This window comes from Eucalyptus grandis, chromosome 8 (genome assembly GCF_016545825.1).
Source record: "Eucalyptus grandis isolate ANBG69807.140 chromosome 8, ASM1654582v1, whole genome shotgun sequence".
In the NCBI taxonomy this organism is placed as follows: domain Eukaryota; kingdom Viridiplantae; phylum Streptophyta; class Magnoliopsida; order Myrtales; family Myrtaceae; genus Eucalyptus; species Eucalyptus grandis.
The window spans coordinates 70465912-70484236 of NC_052619.1; the positions used below are offsets into that span (position 1 = coordinate 70465912).

Below are 18325 nucleotides of genomic sequence, written 5' to 3' on the forward strand. Positions count from 1 at the left end.
CTAGAGAGAGGAGTCTCTGTCTCTGGTGCGTGTAGATGCAGTGTGCTTTTGTCAGATATGAAAAACTTCAGTTTCTTTCATTTCTTCTGCCGAATCTGGCCTTGTCTTGTTGCTTTAAAGTCGATGCTGATTTGACAAGAGACGAACATAAATTACTCGGTCTCTTCGAAGGGCGCAAAGATCACGCGAAAGCAGAAAAAAAAAAACACAGAGAGCCTACTTCAACAATTTTGCAAGAAGTGACTATTATCTTCCATTTATATGTTTAGAACTTAATGTTTTATGATTAATAGAGACTTGATAAATTTCCCTCAAAATCCGTGACATACTGAGGAACAAGTATTGACACGCAAGCACTTTAATTTTTATTCGTATTGTTAATCAGTTCCAAATATATATATATATATACTATCTTCTATACTTAAAGAGAGATGGAAAACACAATTGAGAGTATTTCAACATTTTTTTCTTGAACTGGCATTTATGCTTTCATTAGCTATATATTTAAAAATTAAACCTCTATTACCATAAACATTTAAAATTTTATGAAAAAGAAATCAAAAATGATATGTCGGGTTTTTTGATTTTTTTTGTTTCCATTTTGTTCACTGATATAAGAATGTATTTTTCATTCTTGAATTTTATAGAGAAAATAAATAAGTAGTAAAACAAGCAAATCCCAATACTGACAAAGTAATATCGAGGACAGCTCTCCAAGCACCGCAAGATGCATCTTGGTAATTTATTTACAATGGTGAAATGAGAGCTCATAAGAAATTCTTGTAGATATGATGAGTAATTCGACCTTATGATCGTGACCATTATTTTGCCCAAGACTGAGAAAAGGGCTTTCACTGTTTCTCATAGTGATATATATGTACCTTTTTGAATTACTTGCTAGGAAACTTTTGTTTAGCCTACTAAATTTGAAATTTGTGTACCGCAATGATGTGGAAAACCATGAAATCATTTCGAATAGGATATTGGGAATCTATACGTATGTGTGTGTGCGAGCGCATACAAAGTGATCAATTTTTCCTTGCTAAAGTCTATGAAGAAAAAAATGGTTGTTGACAACTTTAATGTCATCTTATCTTGAGCACTTGGGTGAATATTTCTTATGCTATCATGTGAAAACATATTCACGATATCAATGAACAATTTATATCATCATAATTTGGGTTGAACACTTAATCTTTATTTTTTTCCACAATAAAGTTAGTGTTCCCTTACCTAGATCAAGTAGAGGTCAATGCCCATGCTCTATATACGGCGATGCCATCACCTGCCATCAGCTGCCGCCACCGGCCAACGCCATCGTGGAGGAGATGCCATTGTCCATTGAAGGCCCTTGCCCTCACTAGTCACTAGACATCATTGAGGGTTGACAATTAATCCTCGTTGCTTTTGCCAGTGTTACAAGGGCGAAAGGTGTTGCCCATCATGCATTTGACTAAGGGGACATATCACGTAAATCCTACGTGGTAAGTTATCGCCACATAAGCTAATCACATCAACAAAAGTGATTTTAGGTTTCTAATCGTGGAAAAAAGGAAGTTAGAAAATTTGATTGCACAAAAAAAGTTAGGGAGTCAATTGTGTGTATATAACAAGAGTTATGGGTTCACTAGCACATTAAAACTTGTTACATGAAACTAGTTTTGCCGACTCACATAATTATCCCAAAAGATTGCGCCATTGTTCACCATGTCAACATGTCATAAAATTATGCATTAAAGCTTAATTGGACTATGCTACTCATTCTATGATATGTAAATTTTGATTTTCGTAAGATGTACTAGACACATCTAGAGATGCTTTATCAAATATGCCGGTGCAATGACTTCTACTATCATTTTTTAAATGAGAAAAAAACTGTTGCATTTAAAAGATAAGTTCCACTATAAAATTTTCTTTTCTTCTCTTTCATTTCGGAAAATTCTATGCGATATGTCTGAAAAGAAAAAGTAAGATGAAATCCCCATCTTAGTATAAGGTTTTAAGAGAACAAATCCCGTTCCTAAGCAACTTGAACAAATTTAGGCATCGTATTTATATTTGTGTAGTATATCAGATTAATAAGATATGGATGATCAATTGGCAAAAGTAAAATTTCTTCATTCCCAATTGGACACCATTGTCAAGAGAGGCCACTTCATGAAAGAGATCTAGCGACCAATCAAAGGTGGAGGCCAAGAAAAGAAAAATCAAAAGGTGCCTCGGCGAATGGAAATTTTGCCAACGAAAGGGAAATTGATGGCGACAATTAGAAGAATCCATGAACAAATTGTTATTAAAAATAATCTTTCATTGCCTCATTTACTTTTTTTTTTGGTTATATATACAGACTATTGAGGAATCGTGTCCCTGTCCATCGTACAACCACTATGACATTTTTTACTTGTTAGAATAAACAAATGAAAGATACCCATCAATCACCATTTTAGACCATAGGTACAAATCAATCAAATGTTATCTTCTTTTGGCGACAATTTTGTCAATGCCATGCCAAAAAGTATAATTTCGATGAAATTACCTAGAATGTGACTTAAATAGATATCAGTTGTCCATATATAAAGGAAAGTGATATAATGGTATGTAAGAATAAATCTAGATGTGATATCATTCATCAATTGGACAGATTTTTAATTGGAGGAAGAAAGGGTGACTACATAAATCTCGGAAAAATATAGCATTCATTGCTAAGAATCTAATCTTACAAATAACTCAAAGTCAATAAGAATCTAATCTTTGACCTAGTTCTAAAAACAATTATTATAACATAAGCGAAGTGAATATTTTGTACAATTTAATTCGGACAGATTTGGCTCCATGTACTGCATAAATTATGCACTATAACAAGACTATATATAATGCGATAAAGGAATCAGAAGAAAAGATCAATGAAAAAGAGTTTGGAGAGATGTTGCGTCTAAGCATAGATAACATAAAAATAGTATAAGAGAGGATATACATTATAGACACATCAACCCCATGAGTTAGTTATATTTAGTAAATGTGTTACAAATATGTTTTAAATGATAAAACCCAAAATAAAATGAATGTTAATAATGAGTTGATAACTTATTTAGACTTAACTCATTTCTATAACTCTCTCTTCATTGTCTCACCTTTACTCACTTTGCACTCTCACCTTAGTTTGGGTATGAATTTTCTTAGATTTGATTAAATATATAAATATTTCAGTAATATGAAGTCGAGTTGACTATGAGTCACTAGATTTGGAGTATATGGAAATAAGTCAAGAATATTCTAATTGAGCCATTTGGATCGGGCTTTTTTTACTCAACCCACCCTATTTGAAGGGTTCAATACATCACGCAAGAAAATTGTCTAAAACTTTCAGAAAATCATACTCTTTTCCTGTGTCTTAAATTTAGTACTCGTGTGAAATGCGACTAATTTTATACAGCACATTTTAAATTTAACAATATATATGTATATATTATATGGCTAGCCATTTACACGAGCATATATTCACAAACATATCTATACATATTTCCGTAGAAAAAAATTGCGATCTAAACTGGATAAAAAAAAAATGTACATAAATTACATCACCTTGAATAAATGCGGTCCAATATAAGATTATGACATCAAACCCTAAAAGTCCTATGATTCTTTCTTCTCTCAAGGACAATTCGACCACATCGATGGTTTTTAAATATTCTCTCATTTCCGGCTTTAACTATATATATAAGTGATAAATGAATTAGAACTTAGTTTTTTACGTGATTTAATTTCCTAGTACGTTGACCATTGCCCGCCATTAGCTCACCCAAGCCCAAATTTAGCATTGCTTTTCCTTTAAGGATGGATGGCTTCGGCCCGACAGATATTCGGCCCAGATTGGCCTATTATGGCCCGACCCGGCCCGACCCGGCCCGGACCGGCCCGGCCCGTCATTCGAGCCGGCTGGCTTAGCCTAAAACCACCTCAAAACCCCTCTTTTTCCCTCGCTCTTCCGACTTCCGTCGTCGAGAAATCCAGAGGCCGCTCCATCCTCCGCCTCCTCCGGCCGTCGCCGATCGGACGCCGGTACGTGTTTCCTCCTTCTCCTGATCTTCGCGCGGTTCGTGGGTTTTCCTGGGTTTTTCTTGGAAATTCGTCGTTGGCTCGATGGGTCGATGTCCGTCCCGTTTTGTCCTCGCCGCTTTCTGTTCGATTCGTCGGGTCCGGGGCTGTAGCACACCGCGAGTTGAAGGCGGGTTCGAACTGTCCGCGCGAGATTTCCCACGTTTCGGTTTGCTGAGATCGAGATGGGTTTAGATGAATCCGCTTACTTTCGCGATAGCTGAGAGCGGGTTGTGGGGAACTGTTGATGAAGTTGAAATTTGGAAAGGAAGCAGCCCCTGAAATGATGAACTTGGCCCAACCATATTGTCATTCTTTTTCCTTTTATTTTGTTGGGGTGGTTATAGTGTTGGGAAAGCTTCTGTTTTGATAAATTCTTGAGGATTTATGCTTACTGTGTCTACAGTCTTTTCGCCAGAAATGACGAAGTTTAGGAAGCTTGGTAGGCCTGCTGCTCACAGAATGTCCATGCTGAGGTTTTGTTTGCAACCCTGTCGTAAATATTTGAATTTGAACCTTTTGGGCTTGTAAAGGTTTTTCATTTGATGGAATTATTCGGGTGGACAGGACAATGGTATCGCAGTTGGTGAAACATGAGCGCATCGAAACCACTGTGGCTAAGGTAAGTTGCCGTACGATTCGTTTTTGCATCTATGGAGTGCTTGACAATGATTACCATTTTAACTGCATATTTCTGATAGATCTTTGAAAATGCAGGCCAAAGAGGTCCGGCGGTTAGCAGATAATATGGTACAGTTTGGTAAAGAGGTAGGATCATGTCATTATTCTTATATTATTGCCTTTGATGATGATAGATTTACAGTTACCCCTGAAGGACATGGTTTTTAGGTTATAGCCAATAATATTGTTGGTCAATGCCTTGAGATGTTATGGGAGCTTTATTAATCAATGTTGGACTTTGCTTCATTCTCATCTTACACTCCAAAGTGGGGTTAGGTTAGCCTTTTGCCATCACAGTTCTACTGCTTAAGCACTTGCTGGTGGCTGGTTCAATCTGGATACTGAAGATGTTAGCTTTGCTGCTTCTAGATGTTAGGTTGTTGAAAACAAAATTTTTTCAGAACTTGAACATCTGGTATTGTAGTGCTCAACTTATCTGAAAGTATACTAGTTGAAATACTTTACATTGATCGGTACGAAACTTGTAATATGGGACATTAGGGCCAAAGGGCATGACGTTTCTCAATTGTGAGCCCTCGTCTTTTGACATTGTTTCATTTTTACGATTTTGTTTATTATCATTAAGATCACATATTGAAACTCTGACGGGAGACATTTTCTGGGACATGATTGTAATGGCTCAGCTCTTGCATTGATTCAATTTCAACATTTAATTTTTGAGATTGGTACTACGATTTTACTGTTCAAACTTTGACAAGTAGGATGTTCATGTGATATTTCTGTTTTTATCTTGACTAGATATTGTTGGAGTGATAAAATTGAAAGAATATTGAAAGTTGAGTGTTTTGCTAATTCAAAGTGAAGTTCCATGGTAAAAATGAAATACTACTGAAAGTTTAACAATTGACGAAGAGTTTTACCTTAGTGTCTTGGGTATGCATCTTCATACACTTGATAGTATTGTCCTATCCTATTTGACTATCTCTACCGCCAGTCAAGTGAAATTTTGTGCTGAGTTTATTTTAGTTCGACTGATTGGCGCTTTTGCGATACTTGTTATATTTTGCCAGGGTACCCTTCATGCTGCTAGGCAAGCAGCTGCTTTTGTGCGAGGAGATGATGTCCTTCACAAACTATTCACCGAACTGGCCTATAGATACAAGTGACTATAAGCTCATTAATCTTTCATCCCTTCATTTGTCATGAACCTTACCCTTTTCAATATATGTGAACACAGAGATCGAGCTGGTGGATATACGAGACTTCTTCGAACTCGCATTCGAGTTGGTGATGCTGCACCCATGGCTTATATTGAGTAAGGCCATAATTCTATTTCTTGCTTATAAAGTATGTAAAATGTATTAAATCTGTCTTCCACTCTGCCATCTCATGAGCTAGAATAGGCTGTGTAGGTGGATTAATAATATGCAATATATGTATCTAGTTTGATCCAATGTCTATATAGTTACTTGTGACATAGAGAGGGAGTTCAGCGAGTCGTTAAGCGGAACAGTATGAAACTTCAACATCAGTTTCCTGTGTTTTGGGGGGAGAGGGAAAGAGAGAGAGAGAGAGAGAGAGAGAGGTGGGGGGGGACGGTAGGTAGATAAAGAAGCTTTTAGATGTATAAACCAGGAGGGAAGAAGAAAAAGTTCATTCCTTATTTTGGGAAAGATTGAGGGTATTATCTCAAGCATGTTTTTGAGTGAGTATGGACCACCCCTCTAATGAGTTTATTAGTGGAGGTTTGAGGAAGCTTCACGCAAGCCCATTGAATACCCAGTGAAAAGTGATCCTAATTGATTAAGTTTTTTCAATTTTTTATAAAAAAAAAATAACCTGCACTAGTAGTTCATGATGAATCATGATGTCACTTTGGTGATGTTTTCGTGTGCATTCTCAGGGGGTTATGCAATTAGATGTCTTAACTGGTTATATTTTGCTGAATGATGTTTGAACAGGTTTATTGACAGAGAAAATGAACTTAGACAGTCGAAGCCTCCAGTCCCTCAGCCTCCACAAAGACCTCCTATGGATCCCTGGACAAGATCGAAGCTTTGCAAACAGTTTGCACCTCCTAAAGAGGAAAAATTCTCTGAGCCTGATGCATAAACTCGGAAGAGGCCACTTGATAGTCCTTTATTTATCAAGTAAAGGGATTCCTTTACCCCTCATAATCTGTCATTGGCCATATAGATCAAGAGGAACCTTTGTGCTGTTTATTTTTGTGCTATGTATTTGAGTAGTGGCTTTGGAGGTGATAATGATAAGCATCTTCATTCTCCAGAGCATCAAGCAAACATAGGCTTGTACCACCGTCAATTCGATCATTCGATGGTTCTAGGATGCCTTTGGTGTTTTGATTTATATCATTTGCATTTTTGGGTGCTGAGGTCTATGCTTCACAGTGAAGAATTTTTAACTGCTCACTGAGCCTTGTTCCGCGGCTGCCATTCATGAATAAATTTAATACATTCATTCCTTTATCTTTTGGGCTGGAAGAAACCTTCCCTTGAAATTGTGCATAATTTATATTGTCCGCAATGTCAAGTCATTCAGCCAGGATTGATTGCCAAACTTTGGGTTTCATAAGCAGAAAACTGGCATTTTCATGGGTTTAACGTGTAAGGCTAGAGGAGTGTGAGTGCATTTAATCGGCAAAAGAGAATGTAAGGGATGTGGAGCTGCGCATGCTTGTAAGTAGCTGATGTTGATGAGCTAATTGGCAGTTTCTCTCTCTCTCTCTCTCTCCGTGCAGTCAGTAATTATGAAGAGGTTCCTTCAAGCTTTATCTCTTTTTCGTTGGTTATCCTTGAAGTTACCATTAAGTATTGCTTAAGTGTGATTTAGATGCGTTAATCTCGCCCATTTAGTTGCTCTTCTGGCAACTAATAAGACCAAACTCTATGTAGCACTTTTTCATGTTTGGTTGTGATGTGGAATTAAGAGGAGGATCCGGATGATTGTTAGGAGAGGAATAGCAAACTATTTCTCGTCTTGTCAGAAAACTCTCCTTGAATTCACCAAGTAGACCAACCAAGTATTGCCAAACATTGGGCCTATCCTAAGCCAAAAATCTCCCAACAAATAACCATGTTTTCTAGGTATATTTCGTTTTCCTACGTCTTAAGTGGTCCAAAGAAGCCACATCAAACCAAATCTCAACATCACCATGAAAATAACAAAAAACCAAAAGCAAAAGATGGGCATACCAATCAAAGGGTGAATAACGGATTAAAAATAATTTATACTCTATCCTGTTTATATCTATATTGGACGTGGAAGTGAAACATTGGTGGAAAAATCCCTCGCTTTTGCTTCCCGATGAATGGATCGACAGCTGGAAGACTCCACAGAAAATCTATTCTTTCCATTTTGGTCGGTTTGCTTCGCTTCTACGACAACATTCATACTCTGTCACATCTCCATTTATACTATCTTCGTACTTTTACAGGCATATGATTTTTCTTTTTTTTGTTTTATTTATATGAAATATAGTAGGAAGACAAGTGCATGGGATGGAGTAACGGAGAGATACGTAGCGATGAGTGCACGGCTTCCATCTTAAAGGGAAGAATTATAATTGCAAAGCTCGGCTCACGTCTGCATCACAAGTGTGCGGTCGGGTCGCTGCCACGTGGACTTCTGATGCTCCCTTTTCCCATGCTTTATGAAGCTTCGAAGCTAATATTCATGGTGGTCAGTCTAATGTTTGATTAATGTATTAAATAGAAGAGACCAAACTTAGTTCTGACTTTTGAGTTACTTCTGTTCTGATTTCGTGGATAATCTTTATCACACTACAATGCTTAGGTCTTTCGGATGACAAAATGGAAGGTGAGATGTCCCTTTGGAAAGTGATGCCTAGTGGGTGTCAACCAACTTTAATTTCATTAAACATTCTAATTGGTGTCTTTGACCGCGTTTGTATTCCCTTTTTTCGTTTGGTGAAATTTGATTGCATTATCAGTCTTGATTAATCTTTCAATTTCACCTTAATTTGTCTTTACTTTAGCATCAAGGAATATGGAGCAAGACCAAGAAATATAAAAATGGTTTCTGTAGTAGTTATTTCGGGTTCTTTCTATTAGGGTTTAATAAGAAAAACCGCAAAAAATAAAGAAAAGTAGAAAATATTGGATTACATGGTGAAAAATTCTCCTTAAAGGTGTCATTGAGGACAATGATTCAGGAAAACAGGAAAAAGAAATATCTGCAGATAAACACTGACTTGACCTGTAGATGCTCATGCAACTGATATTATTATTCTATAGTTCTTATCCGTACTTATTATAAGCCGAAAAAAGAGGGCAATATGGAGGTTTCAACTCTCTCACAAATGACACCACACCTTTACAATAAAAAGGGTATGATTCACAGGAACTTTTAACTTAGCCAAAAAGCATTGACTATAATTATCAATCGGTTTAACGGTCAGCTTTCCAACAGATCATATGCATCTTCTGCCTATATCTTTAAGTAAAATAATAGGTTTGCTCAATCTGGTAAGTGAGATGGGACATGAGTTGACTCGCTTCCCATTGTCAGATGCATCATGAATCATCAACTAATCTGTTCTCTTCAACCTAATGTGCAACTACCTCTATGACGGCAATCTTTGTTCTGTACTTTTGGAGAAAAGAGGTTTGAAGATTAGAGCAACTTATTTTTCCCACCTTTGTAATGATCATTTTTAAGCCTGTTTTTTGGGGTTTGGTGGCTTGGCACAAGCTGAGAGGGCTAGTGCTCAATCAATTTTTATAACAATTGCTACCCTGCATGTTCTCTGCATTTTTCCAAGCTGGCCTGCAAATTCCTCTCCTCTGCATTTTTGTAATGCATTCTCTGCATTTTCTGAATGTGAATCTGTGTTTTAGTCCTAACAACTAACATAAAATTGGCATGTTTTTCATATTTAATTGTCATTTCAACTATTTCCACATGTTAGTGTAACCGCAACTTGCAGTCAGATATCAACTTCGAGAAAATTACAGTTGATCTATCCTTGCCAGGACAAAAGGATAAAGCGGGAGAGAAGTAGAAAAAACATACAGGAAAAAGAAAATAAATGAAAAAGTTGGTAACTTGGTATCGATGATGAAGCAGTTTAAAAAACAATGGAAAGCAAAGTGTGAACGAGAATTCAAACAGAGGTCGGATCCCTCTATATTGACCCCACTTGCACCTATCTCACCTCATTTGCTTCTCCATGTCATTCAGAAGAAACCCCAGAACCACATAGGTTTGTAATCTCTCTCTCTCTCTCTCTCTCTCTCTCAATTGCATAAATGCTATTGTTCTTGATCCAGTTTCATGTGATGGTTTTTCTTGAATTAGTTCTCCCGCTTTATGCATGTAATGTTCAGCGGTCCAGGATTTTCTACTTTAGTTTCATCTTCTCTAGCAAATTTTAGTCAGGGAAGTGTTTTTGTTACCCCTCTTCTTGGCTAGGAATGTGCAATGTTGTGAATGTCACAAAAGGAACTTAATTTGGTTTTTCGTTGAATTGTCTGTACAAAAACAGCTTCTTGACACAACAATCTTCTCGAATTTGAAATGCTTACTCACCCACTTCTTGATTCTGTCATTCTTTCTGCGGTTTAAGTAACATTCATTTATTTTTCGGCTTATCAAATCATCATGGCGAATGCATATGGCTTAGCCTTCCTCTGACCATGTTTGATGATTCTTCCTGCACTGTCCTGTTGATCAGATGGTGGATTCCCCTGCTTCAAGTAAATCCAGCTGAGAGAAGCAATGGGAAGTTCAGACGATAATCTCGAGATCAAACACAGGTTGTCATTGTCAAAGTGAGTTTCTTCTTCATTCAAATATCAGATTTGGTTTCATTAATCCATGGAGGAACTACTTACAGGGAAAGCTTCATTTAAAAAGTTGAGGTCCCTGCAACCTGAATTTAAACAGTAACAAGCAACGCGATCTTAGTTTTTACATCTTGATCAAATACTTGAATTGGTAGTGCTCTGTAAATTCCTACATGATCTGCTCGCGATCGCTAAGTCAACATGAATTTCTATGCAGTCATAGAAAAAGCCTCCTCATAACAGTTCTGCTTCTTTATACTTACGAAGCAGATCAATGTCATCTTCATAAAGAATGTGCATTGAAATGTATCCCAGATGAACACTGCTGCATAGCTTTGCACGATGTATATATCAGTATGGCATCACCAAAAACCCGATCTCATGCTCAAGGATTTTCTTCCGTGAACTATTTAGTCAGACCAATTGATCAACAATCAAGAGAAGCAGCTGGTGCAGCAATTTGCTCCTCATCTGCAAAGAGTTCAGCTTTAGGATTAGAAAACAAATGCAGTCTTGAATAATCAGTAAAAATTCAGAACTTCTACAGGTTCATACTTCAAGGGACACAACTTGAAACGAGCACTTGTCTGCCGATTCACTTAGTATCCCTCGTGACGGTTGAGGGTTTTATTGTGTCCTCTGTTCTGACTAAAGATAGACTACTAACATTTGAATTTACTTTATGAATATCTTCCATTTTATGGTTGGTTTGCTACATCTATCGCTCATATTACGAATAATTCTGTTAAGCTGCTTGGAATCATCGACGACTTTCATGTACTTTCTCATTTCTTTTGTTTGCTGACCCATTCGCCAATGTCCACTTGAATCAGTGAAGATATACACAAGCGGAAACTGCAGCGGAGTAAACCCAAAGGAATCGGCAAATCTTTGCAGTTGCCCCTCCAATATAAGAGTGCAAACTGCAAGTTCTCTCTATTGAAATTCCTCCTTGCCGTTACTATATGTGGCACGTTGGCAACGATACTCTACCGTCCCGAAGTTTACAGCAGTGACAGTCTATCATCATCCACGATTCGGTAAGAAATATTTCAAAAAACATGCAGTGTTCACACATTGCTTGATGAACAAACACATGGACAAGCATCAATTTCTTATTCTTCCAGGCAGCAAGCATAACTTTCTTTATTCTATTGCTCAGGCCAAGTTTTGTCAACAGATGGATATGGGGCGGATCAGACCCACGGTACATGGCGCTTTTGGACATAGATTGGGAGGATATAAGAGACGTAACAGACAGCCTAAATGGGAAAAATGACTATCATGGAATCGGCCTTTTAAACTTCAACGAAAGTGAAAACGGATATTGGAAGCTGCTTTTTCCGAGGGCAAAGCACATTGTTCTGCCCTTGGAATATGCTGCCAAAAACGTCACTTGGGATTCATTATATCCGGAGTGGATCGACGAGGAAGAAGAAACTGATGTACCCGTTTGCCCGAACCTACCGCGCATCAAACCACCGGCTGTGCGGCTTGACCTTATCGCCGTGAAACTTCCATGCAGGAACGAGGGCAATTGGTCGAGAGATGTGGCGAGGCTCCACTTGCAGCTCACAGCAGCGCGGGTCGCGTCAGCAGCCAAAGGGAGCTATCCAGTGCACGTCCTCTTCGTGTCCAAGTGCTTTCCGATACCCAACTTGTTCACCTGCAAAGAGCTTGTCCAGAAGATAGGCAACGTTTGGCTTTACAGGCCAAATCTGAGTGTCCTGAGAGAGAAGTTGCAGCTCCCTGTTGGGTCATGTGAACTTGCTCTTCCTCTCAATGTCAGAGGTCAGTTCTATAACAAGCTCTCTCTCTCTCTCTCTCCCTCTCTCTCTCTCTCGCGCGAGCGTGCGCCACCATCTTATATGCTATCCCATATGTGATGTCACAAATCCGGTTTGTCGCAAACAGAACGGGTTTACACTGGAGATGCACGCCGAGAAGCTTATGCGACCATCCTTCACTCTGCTGATGTATACGTCTGTGGGGCAATAGCTGCTGCTCAAAGCATACGAATGGCCGGTTCGACTCGTGACCTCGTAATACTCGTGGACGATTCGATCAGCAACTACCACAGGAGCGGTCTGGAGGCAGCCGGTTGGAAGATCCGCACAATACAGCGGATCAGGAACCCAAAGGCCGAGAAAGACGCCTACAACGAGTGGAACTACAGCAAGTTCCGGTTGTGGCAGCTGACCGACTATGACAAGATCATATTCATCGACGCCGACTTGCTCATCCTCCGAAACATCGATTTCCTCTTCGCCATGCCTGAAATATCGGCCACTGGGAACAATGCCACGCTATTCAACTCCGGTGTCATGGTGATTGAGCCATCGAATTGCACGTTCAACCTTCTGATGAAGCACATCAATGAGATAGAGTCCTACAATGGCGGCGACCAAGGGTACCTGAACGAGATCTTCACGTGGTGGCACCGGATCCCTAGACACATGAACTTCTTGAAGCACTTCTGGATCGGTGACGAGGAAGAGAAGAAGCAAATGAAGACTCGGCTCTTCGGGGCGGACCCCCCGATCCTCTACGTGCTTCACTATCTAGGAGTGAAGCCGTGGCTTTGCTTCCGGGACTACGACTGCAACTGGAACGTCGACTTCTTCCAGGAGTTTGCCAGTAACGTCGCGCACGAGCGGTGGTGGAGAGTGCATGACGCGATGCCAGAGGTCCTGAAGCAGTTCTGCATGTTGGGTTCGAAGCAGAAGGCGCAGCTGGAATGGGATCGGAGAGAGGCCGAGAAGGCCAACTACGCGGACGGGCATTGGAAGATCAAGGTCAAGGATGCGCGGCTAGGCAAGTGCATCGACAATTTGTGCAACTGGAAGAGCATGTTGCGACATTGGGGCGAGATGAACTGGACCGACGACCAGTTCCTCCCGCCCTCGCCTCCGGCGATCTCTACGGCATCTCTCTCCCAGCAATGAGTACAGAGGATGCTTCTGTTTATCTTTGTCATGCCGAGCTATAATTTCTTCACACAGAACGTAGATGAGAGACTGATCTTCCGGCGATCGGTTCGGTTTTTTTTCTTTTCCTGCCTCTTCCTATCGCATAAGGCGTCTGATAGAGACCCTCCTTGATGCTTCGAAATTGGATTCGACTGGAAATAACAACTGGAGAAATGAACGAACTTTGGTTAGAAGAATCAAGAATGCTGTTCCTCTACTGTACTCTTGTCTCGCAATGCTACAAGAATCAAGCACCACTCTCAAATCACTTTCTAGATCTGAAAAATCAAGACAGTTTCTTTGTACTCTGTAGCTGAAATTAACGTCGCTCAGCATCATATACCACACGAGAAATATGAGGACATCTGTACGGATCTAGAGCAGTGCTTTTATGTTATAAATAAATGGTATCAAGGAACAGGCAACAAAGGGTCCATAGCTCAGTGGTAGAGCATTTGACTGCAGATCAAGAGGTCACCGGTTCGAACCCGGTTGGGCCCTTAGATATTCCCTTTTAGTTTCTTTCACTTTTTTCTTTTTTTTTTCCTTTTTGTTTGCCTCTCTGGATTATACTAAACTTGTGCCCAATTAAAACTTAGTTTATCGTGTTCGCATCGCATAATCTTAATGTAACATAGGAGGAAAAGGAATCTTTCATGTGTGCCCAATTAAAACTTAGTTCATCGTGCTCACGTCGCATAATCTTAATGTAACATAGGAGGAAAAGGAATCTTTCATTTTCTTCGGACGAGAATTTACTATAAAAGGAGTTCTCACGGGTTACGCTCTGTAAACCGTGAGAATAGGCCATGAGGAAGTAATTATTCTCGAATCCTCTTTGCATGAACTTTACCCTACATTTAACAAGCAAAATTAGCTCATATGTGTAGAATTCCTTAAACTGCAGAGATAACGTTATCGTTTTCATGTCTTCATGCACAGAAGATGGCATTTAATGTTACATCCCGCTCCTATAGTTGCAATACAAACTCCTTCAAGCTCATGCCAAGGTTTCTTCCTAGATCTTCCACAAGCACAACAACCATGTCCGATCCATCTTCCCCGACGTCAATTTTGATTCACAGCTGAGAAGGGGTCGATGAAGGAATCCACCCGTTGCCCTGGATGAAGTTCTGCACGGAGTACTCGTTCAAGTGGTTCGCCGGGATGCGGCTGCTCCACGAAACTCTCCCCGACGTGTCCGCCCCGGGTCCTGAGTTCCCAAACTCTCCGTAATAAAGCGTTTTGAGTGCAAAACCCTCCCTGAATTGCATCCATCCCTCCCGGCTTATGAGCTCTTCCATGCGACAACCTATGAACACCGTCCTGGAGTACTCCTTCCACGGCCTGCCCAAGAAGTTCCTGTGCACTTTAGGATTGCTGCGGTACAGCTCCATGTACCTCTCCGTGCCGTTAATCAAGCAATTGTGGAGAATGAGGCCCGTCGACTGGGCCGGGTCCGTCCTCCCTTGGGCCGTGACTGCGTTGTTCTCGCCCTTCTCGGGGGTGACTTGCCGGGGCCGCACCAGGATCGTGCAGTCCTGGAACACCGCGGCGGCATTCCCAAATATGAAGTCCACGTTCCCTTCGATGTGGCAGGACTTGTAGAACTGGCGGAGAGAGTGGGCGTAGAGAGTGTCTTGATTGCCCAAGAACTCGCAGTCTTCAACGACGGACAGGTCGCTGTCCGACATGAAGGCCACAGCCTGGTGGACATCTGGACCGGCTGTGTTCTGGAACGTGATTCCAAGGGCCATGAACCCATCCCCGAACACACCTGCGCATTTGTCGATCAAACATCATGCCATAAATTTTTGCCATTAACCCGAGTCCGCTTCTCTCTATAATAATAGCTCAGATGTGCTGCGAAGATCAATTTTTCCTCAAAACAGAATCACATCAATGAGTAACAATAGCATTTGATGATCTAAGCAGATCATCATATAACCCTAATTTCACCATGCAGGTGAAAGCAACGGCAGCAAACACATCCACAACCACAAGTTTCAAAAGAAAAGCAGTGAAAAGTGCAGTGCAAGGCCTATAAAGTCAAATGGGTCCAAAGTGAAAAGTCACTGCAGCAGAGACAAGTCTCAAAAGCAAAACTCACTTTAGCAAGTAACAATGATTCACCGCCACATTATTTAATTGCTTTGCTGCAATCCATTTGTAATTCATTGCACCACCACTTTTTAACCCTTTTTTTTTTTTTTACTGTTTTGCCACGCAAACCTATCTTCCTCAGATCCTTCCAGCAACGTCAGTGTATGATAATGACAGAAAGAGCAAGCCGACAAGATTAAAAGCCTCGGCAAAACCAAGGACGTCAAAAGAAAAGAAAGCGAAAAGCGTACCAACAGTAGCCGTATTGTAGGTGAACACTCCAGGCATCGCCGCGCTAAGGGACCCCGTAATTACCGTCCTGCCGGCGCCGTCGCCGACGAACACCACGTTCTTCTTCTCCAGCGGAACCCTCACGATCTCCTCGTACACCCCTGCCTTGATGTGGATCACGAACCTCTTCCCCCTCGCGGCGTTGTTCGGCGCCGCGTTCACGGCGTCCTGCACCGTCCGGTGGCACCCCCGGCCGGCGGCCTTGCACACCGTCGCGTCCGCCGCCAGCCCCCGCGGGACCCCGCCGGGGGACCCCGAGAGGGGGCCTCGGCCGGGGCCGTGTTCCCAGAAGCCGTTCCGCTCGGTGGCGGGCGGGGTCCAGGAGTCCATCTTGGCGCCGCGGACGTCGTACGCGACGATCATGCTCAGGGCGTTGCTGGTGAGCGACATGAGGGTGTTCAGGTACGCCATCGTGCGGTCCACCGCCGCCGTCTCGTTCGCGTAGCTCAGCTCCGACCAGCAGTTGTACTGGTACTCCAGGGCCGCGCTCATGTACGCGCGGGCGTCCTTGACCCCGCCGCGGGGCAGCGCCGACGCCGTCGAGCTCATCCGGTAGTGGGACAGGGGGAGGAGCTGGAGGCAGTTCTTGGAGTGGACGGTGAGGTTGAGGCTGCGGTGGCCGGAGGAGGGGGCGAGGAGGGACTTGACCATGGACTGGGCGGTGTTGAGGCCGTCGGAGGAGACGGCGACGGCGGCGAGGATGGCGGAGAGGGACTGGGAGGAGTACTTGGTGAGGGGGGGCTTGGAGCGGGAGAGGGTGGAGACGCAGAGGTCCTGGAACCGGGTGGCCCGGCAGGCCCGTGTGACCTGGGGCGGGACGACGGAGAGGGAGGGGTGCGATGGGTCTGTGAAGTGCGGGCGGTGGCCGGCGGCGGCGGCGGAGGTGGCGGCGGAGAGAGACAGGAGGAGGAGGAGGTGGACGAGGGCCGCCATGGAGGAGAGCTGAGAGGATGGAGATGGAGGAGGCGGAGGATCGGTAACAAGTGCGGACAGTGTCGATTATTGCGTAGACATCGAGTGCAGTGAACTCCGACAACTGTTTTCCAAAACAAAAAAGGAAAAAAGTTGTTCTTTTTGAAATCTGTCCACTCAATCAATTTCCAAAAATACTTACAAAAGCATAGTATATAAAAATAATTTATTTTCACGACAGCAATTGTACGTAAAATTATGAGACTCTTGATGGAAATTCGAGACGGCAAATGTTTTTCTTTGTTAATTACTTCACGGGTATTTTTACGGCGCACACGTTAACGAAATGCTTTTTCGACTTGTGGTGCTCATTATGCTTTGCTGGTTTCACAGGCTACGCCAAGAACATTCATTTCGTGGTTAAGAATTATGATGAGAATTTAGGAATTGAGGAGTCTAATCCAAGGAATGATGAATGATGATCATTATGGAGATGGCCGATCCATGAGATCGACCAATGTCGTCGTACCAAAGCCCAGACCGCAAAGCATTTCCGCTTTTTACGAGAGGTGTGTGTGGCATTAATGGTTTTGTGTTGGGCCGTTGTGGTCATTATGGAGCGGGAATGCGTTACCTCGGATTCCGGCAAGCTCATCCCGTGAATGTTGACCATAGATCAAGACTTGAGATTAGGCAAGGAAACTTCGTACCAATAAAAGAACGGATGAGTATCGATCTAGGATAGACCTGGAGCTGGACCAGACCTAGACTCAAGTTGGTTCTGTTTTGATTTTCGATTGTTCTTGATCTAGTTCCCGGTTCTAGATACAAAGCCAAACTGAGCCAAGGAAGCGGACTGAACTAGAGAACCATATGAAAAAACTTTAATTCTCTTCTTTTAGTTTTACCTTCCAAATTGTGTGTTGTTGTTGCCACCTCTGCCTCTTGAAAATAAGATGATGTTTTATTTAAGTTTGTTCTCTCAAGGAAATTTAAAAAAAAAAAAAAAATGAAACAAAGAAAAGAAGGGTTAATACCCTAAAAAATCATAAATTGGTACATCTGTGACAAATTTACCAAAAATTAATTTTTTTACCACCAAGAACCCAAAACTGGTACACCTTTGATAAATTTATTATAAACTAGCATAGTTGTAACAAATTTACCCTCTATTAGTTTCCGTTAAATTTTACTGTCAAATTACTGAGTAGAATGACATGTGACATTTAACCGGTATATTAGTTTAAGATTTTATTCTTCGTTTGTTATAGTTATATAATTTTTGTAATTTTTCATGATATTAATATTTAATTGAGGGTATATATGTCACAAATGTACTAATTTTAGGTTTTTGGCGGTCGAATAAATTGGTTTGGGATAAATTTATTACAAATGTATCACTTTGGATTTTTTATGATCAGTTGAGGCAAATTTGTTACAGGTGTACAAGTTTGGGATTTTTGTGATAAAAAAAATTAGTTTGGAGTA

The 18325-nt window shown here is 41.3% G+C and overlaps 3 protein-coding genes and 1 non-coding gene across 7 annotated transcripts; 3 read left to right on the forward strand and 1 right to left on the reverse strand.

Moving 5' to 3' along the window:
* Positions 1-3956: 3956 nt before the first annotated feature.
* LOC104415873 (50S ribosomal protein L17) lies at positions 3957-7129 on the forward strand. Of its 2 annotated transcripts, none has more exons than XM_010027263.3 (7): positions 3957-4059; positions 4502-4571; positions 4663-4717; positions 4813-4863; positions 5808-5899; positions 5975-6052; positions 6699-7129. In XM_010027263.3, exons 2-7 carry the CDS (start codon positions 4516-4518, stop codon positions 6847-6849), a joined length of 483 nt encoding a protein of 160 aa, XP_010025565.1. In that variant the 5' UTR covers positions 3957-4059; positions 4502-4515; the 3' UTR covers positions 6850-7129. The 2 variants fall into 2 exon arrangements, with proteins under 2 accessions (XP_010025565.1, XP_010025566.1); XM_010027264.3 differs by having other exon boundaries at positions 3982-4059; positions 4514-4571.
* Positions 7130-9533: 2404 nt separating this feature from the next.
* LOC104415874 (UDP-glucuronate:xylan alpha-glucuronosyltransferase 1) lies at positions 9534-13836 on the forward strand. 3 transcript variants are annotated; one of them, XM_039299291.1, is made up of 5 exons: positions 9534-9979; positions 10451-10547; positions 11396-11602; positions 11743-12353; positions 12477-13836. In XM_039299291.1, the coding sequence occupies exons 2-5, from the start codon at positions 10495-10497 to the stop codon at positions 13505-13507; spliced, it is 1902 nt and encodes a 633-aa protein (XP_039155225.1). In that variant the 5' UTR covers positions 9534-9979; positions 10451-10494; the 3' UTR covers positions 13508-13836. The 3 variants fall into 3 exon arrangements, with proteins under 3 accessions (XP_039155225.1, XP_010025567.1, XP_010025568.1); XM_010027265.3 differs by having other exon boundaries at positions 9539-9979; positions 11725-12353; XM_010027266.3 differs by lacking the exon at positions 9534-9979 and adding an exon at positions 10007-10092 and having other exon boundaries at positions 11725-12353.
* Positions 13837-13960: 124 nt separating this feature from the next.
* Positions 13961-14032, forward strand: TRNAC-GCA. Its single transcript has one exon. It is a non-coding gene; the product is annotated as a tRNA-Cys (tRNA).
* A 358-nt stretch (positions 14033-14390) lies between these two features.
* LOC104415875 (probable pectinesterase/pectinesterase inhibitor 51) lies at positions 14391-16963 on the reverse strand. Its single transcript, XM_010027267.3, has 2 exons — positions 15886-16963; positions 14391-15308 (listed from the first exon to the last, which is right to left on the reverse strand). The coding sequence occupies exons 1-2, from the start codon at positions 16856-16858 to the stop codon at positions 14611-14613; spliced, it is 1671 nt and encodes a 556-aa protein (XP_010025569.2). The 5' UTR covers positions 16859-16963; the 3' UTR covers positions 14391-14610.
* Positions 16964-18325: the final 1362 nt, after the last annotated feature.

Excerpts from the sequence above, each read along its gene's own strand:
- LOC104415874 (XM_010027265.3), top strand. The coding sequence starts at position 10,495 with ATGGGAAGTTCAGACGATAATCTCGAGATCAAACACAGGTTGTCATTG. Across the intron at positions 10,548-11,395 it reads CACAGGTTGTCATTGTCAAA|TGAAGATATACACAAGCGGA; the intron begins GTGAGTTTCTTC and ends CACTTGAATCAG. Across the intron at positions 11,603-11,724 it reads CTATCATCATCCACGATTCG|GCCAAGTTTTGTCAACAGAT; the intron begins GTAAGAAATATT and ends TCTATTGCTCAG.
- LOC104415875 (XM_010027267.3), bottom strand. The coding sequence starts at position 16,858 with ATGGCGGCCCTCGTCCACCTCCTCCTCCTCCTGTCTCTCTCCGCCGCC. Across the intron at positions 15,309-15,885 it reads CTACAATACGGCTACTGTTG|GTGTGTTCGGGGATGGGTTC; the intron begins GTACGCTTTTCG and ends ACAAATGCGCAG.
- LOC104415873 (XM_010027263.3), top strand. The coding sequence starts at position 4,516 with ATGACGAAGTTTAGGAAGCTTGGTAGGCCTGCTGCTCACAGAATGTCC. Across the intron at positions 4,572-4,662 it reads CACAGAATGTCCATGCTGAG|GACAATGGTATCGCAGTTGG; the intron begins GTTTTGTTTGCA and ends TCGGGTGGACAG. Across the intron at positions 6,053-6,698 it reads GCACCCATGGCTTATATTGA|GTTTATTGACAGAGAAAATG; the intron begins GTAAGGCCATAA and ends ATGTTTGAACAG.